Source organism: Xyrauchen texanus, chromosome 16 (assembly GCF_025860055.1).
Source record: "Xyrauchen texanus isolate HMW12.3.18 chromosome 16, RBS_HiC_50CHRs, whole genome shotgun sequence".
Lineage (NCBI taxonomy): Eukaryota > Metazoa > Chordata > Actinopteri > Cypriniformes > Catostomidae > Xyrauchen > Xyrauchen texanus.
The window spans coordinates 40,018,864-40,030,884 of record NC_068291.1 but is presented as its reverse complement, the minus strand read 5'-3'; the positions used below and the strand labels follow the sequence as shown (position 1 = coordinate 40,030,884).

General features: G+C 40.4%; 1 protein-coding gene across 1 annotated transcript in view; it reads right to left on the bottom strand.

The window, feature by feature from the left end:
- Positions 1 to 1,709: 1,709 nt before the first annotated feature.
- Positions 1,710 to 12,021, bottom strand: part of LOC127656981 (bromodomain adjacent to zinc finger domain protein 1A-like) — a 31,981-nt gene continuing 21,669 nt past the window's right edge. The window contains 16 exon segments of the mRNA XM_052145584.1: positions 1,710 to 2,495; positions 2,625 to 2,712; positions 2,878 to 3,053; positions 3,911 to 4,245; positions 4,632 to 4,837; positions 5,115 to 5,362; positions 5,502 to 5,582; positions 5,884 to 6,032; positions 6,181 to 6,320; positions 9,117 to 9,280; positions 9,631 to 9,736; positions 9,738 to 10,177; positions 11,030 to 11,121; positions 11,233 to 11,337; positions 11,426 to 11,591; positions 11,691 to 11,915. Coding sequence (XP_052001544.1) covers positions 2,323 to 2,495; positions 2,625 to 2,712; positions 2,878 to 3,053; positions 3,911 to 4,245; positions 4,632 to 4,837; positions 5,115 to 5,362; positions 5,502 to 5,582; positions 5,884 to 6,032; positions 6,181 to 6,320; positions 9,117 to 9,280; positions 9,631 to 9,736; positions 9,738 to 10,177; positions 11,030 to 11,121; positions 11,233 to 11,337; positions 11,426 to 11,591; positions 11,691 to 11,915 — 2,894 coding nt within the window. The 3' untranslated portion in view covers positions 1,710 to 2,322.

The following is a 12,021-nucleotide window of genomic DNA, read 5'->3' as shown; positions in this document are numbered from 1 at the left end:
ACTGGGTCTAAGATTTATCTTTATTTACCAATACATATATATGTGGTAAAGACCAGATGGTCTTCCATAATAAACCTTCCACCCCACAGTGTTCACAAGCACATCTTTTTCCTCATGACGTCATGTGCACTTCTCACTCAAAAGTGTAACAGCGCCCTCTGTCTGCTCGTATGAACGTAACACATAATAAAGTGTTCACTGTTCAAATGCACTTTGGATCACATCATTTATATGCATAAATGTTTTCCAACTGAATGGACTAAATATTACAAAGCAAATGACAATAAAATGCAAAGAAATCTCTTCAGTAATCAAAATACTTTTTGAATGTAACTATTCAAATAACAAACCATTTCAATTGTAACTGTAGTGGAATACAGTTACTTATATTTTGTATTTTAAATTCATAATCCCGTTAAATGTATTCAGTTACTCCCCAATCCTGGTTGGTCTCTCTCTCTCTCTCTCTATGGTACACCTGTACAAGTACATATTCATGCAATTTCTATCGTGCAGCAGCCGCCTAATGAATAAAATCATGCAAATATGGGTCAGGAGCTTCAGTTAATGTTCACATCAACCATCAGAATAGGGATCTCAGTGATTTACACCATGGCTTAACACTCTAGACCAGGGGTGTCAAACTCAGTTCCTGGAGTTTAGTTCCAGCCCTGCTCCAAAATGCCTTCTTGTAATCTTTAAGCACTCCTGAAGACCTTGATTAGCTGCTTCAGTTGTGTTTAATTAGGGTTGGAGCTAAACTCTGATGGACTGTGTCCCTCCAGGAACAGAGTTTGACACCCCTGCTCTAGACTGTTGTGTGTGAAAATCCCAGGAGATCAGCAGTTACAGAAATGCTCAAACAAACCCATCCTGTACCAACAATCATGCCACAGTCTAAATCCCCGAGATCACATTTTTTCCCCATTCGGATTGTTGATGTGAACATTAACTGAAGCTCCAGACCTGTATCTGCGTGATTTTATACATTACACTGCCCACACGAACGAATGACTAGATAATAGCATTAATAAGTAGGTGTACATGTGTACCTAATAATGTGGCCGGTGAGTGTTTATACTGTATATTATCAGTAGTTAAAGTAGATTATATATACACACAATATAAAATGTAAATAAATTAGTTTAATATTTCAAACTAGTTGAACACTTATTAACTATTGACCGGTTAAGCATTCATTTAGAAATATTTGATGTCATCAATGAAGGAAAGCTATAATAAAGTCTTGACACAAAACGTAAACAGGCAGTTTTTAGTTCTTTTTGGTCAATGTTTTAAAGTGCAACTGAAGTTTCTGCAAAATGTCACATGGTCTGGTTTACTTGCTGTGGTTCTGTAATATAAAATTGCAATGTAACATGTACACCAAGAATCTGAAGAAAATCATTGTTCAAGCCAAATATTAACAAAATTTATTTTACATACAGAATGAATGTACACAGCAGATAAAATTAATCTTTTAGACCTGGGAGAGGAACATTTTAATTTACCCAGCTTCCTCTTTGGAACTAACTAAAGCTGGCTGTTCCTTAACAAATAAGGGGGAAAAGGGACAAACAAAACCTTAAAAAAAAAAAAAAACAATCATATAAATAAAAGCAAGCAAATTATACTCGTATCTAAATAAATAACCAGTACATAAGCAAAAGCGGGAAAAAAAAAAAAAAAAAAAAAAAAAAAAAGGGGGGTGGTTTTGGTGCCTATGTAGTGTTTGAGCAAGCTATAGGGACCTGAACGAGTTTCTCTTTACAATAACTATTCACAACTACAAAACAGAAAATCTATTTGTTCCTTTGAGCTGCAAGACTTTGTTACAACAGAGATTTAAGCCAGTATAAATTTATACAAAATAGTAGTCTAGAAAGGCAGGTACAAAATACAGATGCACCATTTCGAGAAACAGACACAAAAAAAACACAATGCCTTTTGTCCTGAGTTCATTTGAATGAGAAAGGACTTTTCAGAAAACACAGTGGAATCAGTTTCACAGCACAGCTTTTTCCTGGGAAGAAAAATGCATTATGATTCAAAGATTTCCTACTAATGGGAATAAAGGTTAATTTATACTCCTGTCTCTGGCTGCAATGATAAATACCACTTGATATTTGTCAGAGTGACATTTCGTTTGCACGCTGCACCTACATTTTCTCGTTAACAAGGGATAGGTAGAATTTTTTGTGTCTCACTATACACGAATGTTCATGAACCTTCCACAAACGCAACGGAACAACATAATTAGATAGCGGATTGTGAACCGACATTCAGCCTCAGCCAGTTTGTGGTGTTGTGAGGAACTTTCATTTACATCCGTGCTTGTTTTAGTGGAGGGGACATGCGGTCAGCCAGGCCCAATCTCTGAAGTTCAGAGTGGAAGAAGGCCTGTAGCCGTAGACCGGACTTTGCTTCGTTGGTACTGCGTGGATTGTACTCCAAACAGTTAGAAAACATTAGCTCCACATCCTCGATATATTCTGCTGTAGGATTAGAAATAAATTATGGTTAGCCTTGACTGATGTTGTGCAACTTCAAGCAGTTAGGGTGCTGAAGTGAAGGATTGTGTTTACACTTGTACATTCTTTCAATAACGAAAATTGTTAACGTACCAGCAGTTTGATATTCATAGTTGTTGACCTTTTCCCTGATTGTACTCAAGGCAATGGGTTTCTTGATGATGTCATAGTAATCAGGCACCTAGAAATATAATAACACTGTGTGAATAAACAGAAGGACAATGGAACGTCCCAAATAACTTTTGTGGAGAGTACAGCTGGTTGTAAAACAGATCAGGAATTTTCTTATTGGAAGTGTTTATGACACTGTTACAAGTGTGAAGGACTCTTAACTAATGTGTACTACCTGAGTTCTGGACACAAGTTTCTTAAAGGGCCAGCTATCCTCGTGTCTGACCAGGTCCACAGTGAGCAGCTCACAAGCTGACAACTCGTGGACTCCCAAGTTTCTCCCCGAGCTTCGACGGTTGGAAGAAGAAGTGGTTGGGGCCAAGACTATCTTGGCTTTTGGGGAGACCTCTGCTGGACAAACAGTGACAAATCAAAATACACGAGGAGAACAAGAAAGCTTCAATAAAATGAAACTGAGGCAGAATAAGTTGCCTTAATATCACTGTAATGCATGGCTTATGGTGGCTTACTGTTAATATAATAGTTATAAACGGTTTATAAACTACTTTTATAAGGTGCCATTGTTGAATAATTAATAGAAATCATCAACAGTATTTTTTGAAGAAAATGTGAGTGGAATGCAAAAGTCACAATGCTAATGTGCTGTAGGTAGTTGCAAGAGGGTTGTAATGAGAAAGTGTTCTAAATGGTTTTTAGCATGTTGCTAGGTGGTTTCTATGGTGTTCTGGGTGGCTGCCTACTGGCCAAAGTCAAAAGAGCACACTCTTAAGTCTCCATGATATTCTGGTCTATAGATATGGCTTGTGCCCTCTTCTTTAATGCAAGTCTATGGAGTTTTTTTTTCACCCGTTTTATTGTTTGTCTGGCAAAAATCTTATCGGTTAAGTAATAGCATATTTCTCCACCAGTCAGATGATTTGAGGTTTCATTCATGTCTGTAGTACAAATGGGGCAAGAGGAGTTGCGAGCTTAAGTATATTACTTCGGTAAAGGGTTTTACAAAAAAAAACTTTAACATCAAGAATGAACAACAATTATGCTTACACTAATAAACATGCACATTCTGGTATATTGTAGGAAGTGAGCCGGGGCCATAATTGTAGCCGTTTACAGCTGGTGCATTTACGGGTGTAAATATACTGTATCTATTTTAAGAAGGCTTTGAACATTGCTTATCCAATCAGAGTTTAGAGCCAGAATGATTTGGTATTGCAAAGACAATTGACTGTACAATTTACAATCCTTACCAGTAATGGGTCTCTTCCTGGAGTCTGTATTCTGTGCAACTGGACTAGACTGGTTGCTGGATTGGACTGTTGTGCCATGAGTGGCAAGCACCTCTAGACTAAGACGAGCACTGGTGCGGCTGCCCGCCCGAGCAGGGGGTTTGCCGTTGGACACTGGTGTAGGTTTCTTCCCTGCGATTTTAGTGCCTCCTTTATTAACTGATTGGCTCGGTTTGGGTGTGCTCTGTTGGGAGCGAGGTGTGGAATGACCCAATTCAGCTTTTTTTGATTTGCTGTTTGATTTGCCTCCTTTATTGCTCTGTAGTGTAAGTTTGACAACAGCCTTCTTAGAAACACTAAGGAGAGTTTGTTTAAAATAAAAAGACAGGAAAAAGAAAGTTAGTCTAAAAGGGATCCTTCATCCAACAATGTATTCTTTTATCATTTAATCACCCTCATGTTGTTCCAAATCTATATTGACCTTATTCCATGGAACACAAATAGAAAAGTTAGCCTCAGTCACCATTTACTTTCACTGCATTTTTGTCCCCATTCAAATGGAAGTAAATGGTGACTAAGGCTAACATTCTGAATAACATCTCCTTTTGTGTTTCATAGAAGAAAGTCATATGGATTTGGGAAAACATGAGGGCGAGTAAATAATTTAGCATGAAGCCAGACAACTGAAAACAAAAACAAGCAGAGAAAAAGCAATCAAAATAAAAACTCAAATCCACCAGACCTCTCATTCTCTTCCTCCTCTGACTGTTCTTCCTCGGACTCCTCTTCTTCCTCTTCAGATTCCTCCTCCTCCTCCTCCTCTTCAGACTCCTCCTCTTCATCCATTTCCTCCTCAGAGTCAATGGAGGAGCGCTGGCGGGAGTTGATTCTGTGAGAGCGCTGTTTGGGTCGACACTCTGGGCAAAACCAATCTTCTGTAGGAACAGTCTATAAAAAATAATTCGATTTTGTGTCAGAAGTTGAAAAAATTTAAACTGGCAAAAATGTTTCAAAGGTGACCAATACAACTACCTTCGTGAAGTGCCAAAAAAAATAATTAAGAACACACAAACAAATGTTTACATATGCAAACAAGTTTGGGGAAAAGTGGCCATATTATAAAAATATATTCCATTAAAGAGTATCAACCGTAATCAACCTAAAATTTCCCAAATCTTAAAAAAGCAGGCAAAAAAAGGTAACATCTGAAATGTGGTAAGCTTACCTTTAGTTTTGGTCGTGCACAGTGAATATGGTAGCCTCTCTCGCAGGCGTCACACAAGAGCATGTTCTCAGCGTCTCCCTTCTTACGGCACACCTTGCAGCGGGCATTGAGGATGGATTTGGCCCAGGCTACACTGCGCTCCAGTGTGGACAGATGTAGGAAAACCTGTGACAAGCTGGAGCAGCCCAACAGAGACTCACGCCAACGCTCCTGCACGGTCTTCACTTGCCGTCCACTCTCACTACCATCTGAAGAGAAAACGCACACAAAAGGCCTTAGTGTTGGCCAATACTAACAATATAACGTGTTCAAAGGGAGCATACTTTCAGGAGTTTGGTTAATGCACGTGGTGAACCTCCTGAATTAATGATTAACAGCAAATCATACCATCTTTCTCGCTGGACTGGTCATCGTCTTTTTTCTTGTCCTTTTTCTTCATTTTTTGGTCTTTTTTGGTCTCTTCATCACCTGAACAAAACATTTATTCGTTTACATGTACTTGGAAGATGCCTTTATCCCGAGTGAATTGGGAACTTAAGCTATCAGTATGTGGGTTCCCTGGGAATCGACCTAACGTCGAACTACATAAAAAAAATAAAAAAACATTATATTGCCCAAGCTTAAAAAGATCCTCCAGTATATACAAACACAATAACCATCCAAACAACCTTTAGCATTTTAAAATATAGGTTACACAAATGTGTGAATAAAAACATAACCCAGAAGCAAAATCGAAAAAACACTGGTCATGAAATTCTGAAGAACTTACCTAGTGGAGCTTTCAGGAACTTGCGCTCTATGCCCTGCTCAATCTGAGCCAGGGCTTGTGCCAAGTAGAGGACTGTGTTGTTGACGGGCTGAGGTGTGCTCAAGCTAGTGGACATGGCGCTCTGACTTTCTGTCTTCAGCTCTTGCAGCCTGAAAAAAAGACACACAATAAGTTTCCTTAAGCACAAGGTACAGATGATGTTGAGCTGTGGTGCTCACGTGAGTGATGCAGGTTCAAATTCACCCCACTCTGCTAATCATTTCCGGTTACTCTCTATAACACAAATATGAAAATAACCTGTCTTTGACTTTAATGTAGTTCTCATCTATTTCCATCTCATTTTCTCCGTTGATCAGCCCGTTTTCTTTAGACTCTGGGCTCAGTAGTTCGTAGTTCCCGTTTTCCAGTGCTGCTCTCCATGTACTTCTTTCCATCACCTTCTCAGGGACAAACAAGGTAAAATATAAAAAAAATTAAAAATAACAGATCACCATTAATAATAATTCATATAAAAAGGTCAAACCACAGTAAAAAGACAATCATGGAATGAGGCCAATTCTGGTATTCTGCTAATCAAAAATAGTAAATAAGCCCAATGACTAGGCTATTAACCCTCCTATTGTTTTGGGGTAATTTTGATTCGGGACAGGTAAAGAATACATTATAAACAGGATTGGGTAAAAATATAGATTTCCAAAGCATTCCGATCTTCGTTTGAAATATCTCCATTTCGTTTCTTAAATCCCAAGATCGATCTTTGTGGATTAATACAGGACTCTGCGCTGCAGCTGGCAGGCTTCCAAATGTACAGAGCGGACAGACACAGAACATTCCGGCAAAACTAAAGGTGGAGGAATCTGTTTTTACATCAACAGCGGTTGGTGCAACGATGTGACAGTGATCCAGCAGCACTGTTCTCCTGACCTGGAATCTTTCATCATAAACTGTAAGCCTTTTTATTCACCCCGTGAGTTAGCTTCATTCATTTTGGTCGGTGTTTACATCCTGCCACGGGCCAAAGTGCAGGTCGCACAATGCATGCTCGCCGACCAGATACTGTGTGTGGAGCGGACCGACTCTTTAGTTATTGTCCTCTGTGACTTTAACAAAGGAAACCTCACTCAAACTCCCTAAATTCAGACAGTTTATTAAATGCCCGACCAGAGAGTACAACATTCTGGATCACTGTTACACCACAGTCAGGAATGCTTATCATGCCTTCCCCCGTGCTGCACTGGGACACTCTTACCATGTCATGGTCCACCTGATTCCTGCATACAGGCAGAAACTAAAGCTCTGCAAACCTGCAGTGAGGACATCAAGGAAGTGGACTAGTGAGGCTGTGGAGGATCTCCAGACGTGTTTTGACTCTACTGACTGGGACGTGTCCAGGACTGCTACAAACAGTCTGGATGAGTACACAGAGGCTGTGACCTCATATATCAGCTTCTGTGAGGACTGCTGTGTTCCATCATGCAGCAGGGTGAGTTACAACAATGACAAACCCTGGTTTACAGCCAAACTCAGAAGGTTAAGGTTTGATAAGGAAGAGGCCTTCAGGGGTAGGGACAAAGACAGATTTAAATAGGCGAAGTACAAGTTTAGCAAGGCTGTGAAAGAGGCTAAACGACGGTACTCTGAGAAGCTCCAACCCCAGCTCTCAGCCAATGACTCTGCGTCTGTCTGGAAAGGGCTCAGGCAGATCACCAACTACAAGCCTAAAGCCCCCCAGGCCATCAACGACCAACACCTAGCCAACGACCTGAATGAGTTCTACTGCCACTTTGAAAGACAAAGGGACAGTCCTGTAACTATTCCCCATGACACCTCCCAACAAAGGGCCAGTCCTGAAACCATCCCCCATGACACATTCCAACAGCTCCAGTGCATCACCTCCACCTCAGCAGGGGCCTGGGCACCCCCACTGATACCTACCTTAAAAGGTACCCCCTACACCCCCCCATCTCTGATGGTGACGAGTCCGACTACAGGTGGGAGGTTGACCACCTGGTGAAATCAAAACAACCTTGAGCTCAACGCTCTAAAGACAGTGGAGATGGTTGTGGACTTCAGGAAGAACTCAGCCTCACCTGCCTCAATCACCCTCTGTGACTCCACAATCGACACTGTGGAGTCTTTCCGCTTCCTGGGAACTATCAACTCCCAGGACCTCAAGTGGGAGCTGAACATCAGCTCCCTCATCAAGAAAGCACAACAGATAATGTACTTCCTGCGGCAGCTGAAGAAATTCAACCTGCCAAAGACAATGATGGTGCACTTCTACACAGCCATCATAGAGTCCATCCTCACATCCTCCATCACTATCTGGTATGCTGCTACTACTGCCAAGGACAAGGGCAGACTGCAGCATGTCATCTGGTCTGCAGAGAAGGGTATTGGCTGCAATCTGCCGCCGCTCCAGGACCTGTACGCTGCTCTTATTTTTATTCTTACTTTAATATATACTGTGTGGACATATTTATATTGCTTTTATTTTAATACTTGTTTTTTTTATATTCAGAGAATGTGTGACACGCGCCTACAACACCAAAACAAATTCCTTGTATGCGTAAAAAACATACTTGGCAATAAAGCTTTTTCTGATTCTGATTAAACCGTATCCATCTACAGGGCCATACAGTTGTATTAGTTGAGGTTGTGCCTCAGCCTGTGATTTGATGCTGCTAAACCAGATTGTTGCGTCGTTAGACTTCAAAATACCCATATAGGAAGGAACAATTGTGACCTTCCACCTTCAGATTGTCTGGATGTTATACAGCTTTAAATAGTTTGTTGTACAGCTATGAATCAAATCGGACCAAAACAATTTTGTATTCCCCACAATTACTCAAACTTGGCCACTAGTCACATACTGTTCTCTAGCTTCCTCACCTGCTCTACTGGGCACTGCAGCTTTCCTCCAAATTGTATACTTCTCTAAAACATGCATCCATGCAATTTTCCACACAAACACAGTATTTCTTAGAGTTTTGAAAAGGTAATGTGTTACTCAAGTTTAATAACTTGATTTTATATGATACGGTAACTACAAAAAATATCAATAAAAAATTATTTTCTCTTAAAACATTAGACTGCAGAAGGTACTGGTCAAAATTGACCAGAAGGACAAAAGGAGGATGCAGTCTCTTAATAATTGGAGGTCTAAAGAATATAATAGAAGGTCTAAAGAATATAACAGAAAATGCATACAGAAGTGGGGCAAAGGAACATACTTTTATTTCCCCCAGAGTTCCCTGATAGATGCGGTCCTCAATATCCAGTAGTAAATCTTTGAGACGATTCACCATGAAACACTCAGCAGGTACAGAGCATTCTGGTTGAGATGGGCCACCCTTACATTTTACAATATTGCCTTTGGCCTCCAGCAGTGGTTTATCTGTACAATAAAAATGCAAATAATGAACTTTAATTCCATAATAATCATCTACAACATTCTTCACAAAGCTATCATCACTTTACAGCATGCAGTGCTACACTCTTAATACTTAAAAGCACCTGGTTTCAAAAATACAATATTTAGGAGCAAATAACTTTAGTAGGCAAATGATAATCGCTCATTTTACACTGTTGTTCAGATACTAATAACCCAATTTCTGTAAATCAAATGTAGTAGTCAAAGAGCCCCTGAAAGACACAAGTGTGTAGTATTACAGTCAGCTAGCCTGGGTTGCAATACAATTAAATAACCTGACAGACTGTCTGACAGCTAAGTGAATCTCTTAATACCTGAGTGGTGGTAACGTTGAGCAGTACTGCCATCCAGCAGTTGAATGATTCTGTCCTTCTCCTGCAGCAGAGCCTCTTTGAGGGCACTCTCTCTGTTTCCACGCTGAGTTAAGAGCTTCTATGAGCTGCTCCACCTCCTCACGTGTGCTGTAGAAGGACCACTGATTGGTCCTTTTGACTGGGGGTGAGGTGTTCTGGATCAGCAATGGCTCTTCAGTGGTGTCATTAGTCTTCACAGGGCTCTCAGCAAAGGAAGGCTCATCTATTTTTTGTTCAGGGGTTGGACGGGGCTCTAGCATGTCCTCTGTCAAACCAAAGAAGTCATCCTCGACAAACAGAACTCCAGCAGAAGGGAACAGCCAGTAGCGCCGATAGACACGGTCTCTGCCGAGAGGCAGGATATAAGTGCAGGTCATCGATGTATGAATCCGTTCCAGAAGTTCTTTCTCTTTGAGCAGCTGTTGCTGTAGCTCCTCAGGACTTAGACTGTCTCTTACTTCAACCTCACTATCCTGCTTCTCTTTTGGGGAGCTTTTTGTTTTCTTTACTGGAAAATAAAAAGGGAACATAAGTTAGTAGACCATAATTACACAACATTAATCATTCAAATAAGTTACATGTTTCCTGAACACTCCCCCATCAGTCATGGGTCAAGACAAACAGTTCTTCCCCAAGCAACACTCTCAAACAAACAGGGCAATGTTTTGATAGCACCAGAGCCAAACAGTGTTAATTCTTTTGGGGGGAAAATAAGCCTATGAACAGCTTACTTACTGTAGTCTACACATATTAAGCTGCATTAAAAAAAAAACATTATAACTAGTGAAAAACAAACAAACAAAAAAAAAACAGATTCAGCGACGAATAGCCATTCTTTCTCCAACGATTCTGAATCGAATCTCAAAATTAAGAATTGATTCAGAGTTTAGTTTAAACTGCAGCAGCACAGTGGAGAGCGCCACAGACAGAGTGAGATGCAAGAAACAAATACGTACATTAGACATGCATACACTAAAGCCAAGCACATAAATACAACTGTTTGCAGCCTAGGTGCATCAACCACATGACCATATGTGCCCGAGGTATGATTCAGAAATTCATCCACATAGCATTGGGAGTCTATGATGTCAACATAAACAACATGAAAGACAAGCTTGCTACTGTTACTGCAATGATTTGCACAGAACGGAAAAATAATAGCTGAATATAATAAGACAGCGGTTCAGAAAACGTGGGTAATGTTTTTATTTTATATATTTTTTTGTCTCCTGCTTCCCAATTTTTTATTGTAATCGAATAGAACAGCTTTGAATGGTAATCAAATCATGAGGCCAGTGAAGATCCGCACCACTAACAACAATAAAAAAAAAATTCTGCTGAGATTTTCAAAAGCTGGAACCTTTCTTAGAGGTTGTGGTTGGTTGCTCCTCCTCATCTTCAGTGTGTTCAGCGTGACCTTCCTGACTCTCTGTGCTTGTGTCCATCTCCTCTCTACAACCAACAAACAGATTATTTGAAATCAAGCACATGGACTGAAATGCAAACTGTGTCCTAAAACAGGAATTGACAATTGTTTCTGATTGGATTATTGGTTAAATTTACCTTGCCACATGGCTTTCATTTTTTGCTTCCTCTTTGAGTTTTTCATGCTTTTCTTTCAACTTCTGTTCTTGTTCCCTCAGCTTCTCCTCCTTTCTCTTTCGAACCCTGGAATGTGGAGATGCAACCACTTAATTTCTATAAATGTTTTGAAGAAAAATATTTAGTACTAAAAGACAGTGCGTCTATGCAGTACCTTTCAGCAGCCTCCTCTCTCACTCTGCGATGCTGTTCAGCTTTAAGCTCTCGTAGTTCCTGTTTGGCAGCTCTCTGGTCATCAGCGTTGTCTTCTATGAAGTCTCGGGTGGAAACCAGAGTCAGCAGCTTCCCACACAGTGCATGGAGGATCTTTAGCTTCTCTCCTGAACACATAGATACCAAAGTAACAATAAATAATCACGTCAGCTCTCTAGGTATATACTTTTAAAAATATAATTTTACATGCACTGGTTTGCACTCACCAGGCAGCAGGTCATATACAGATGTGGAGGAGAGCTTTTTGAGCAGGCCTTGGTTTAATAGACGCAGCTCCACACAGGGGTCATCAGTGGAGCCAAACCCACCCTGTTTCTGGTAGCGGAACTTAGCGTTAGTGGAGCAGCAATCAGCCCCTGAGGCCAGGATGTGCAGTCTCAGAATCTCAGAGAGTGTACAGCTGTCCAGATCTAACTGCTTCAGGCTACAGCCTACACAGAGAGAAGAGAGGAACATGAGGATTCACTGGATGGATTTAATATATAAATTATTTACTAAAATCAATTATAACTAGGGCTGCAACTAACGATTATTTTG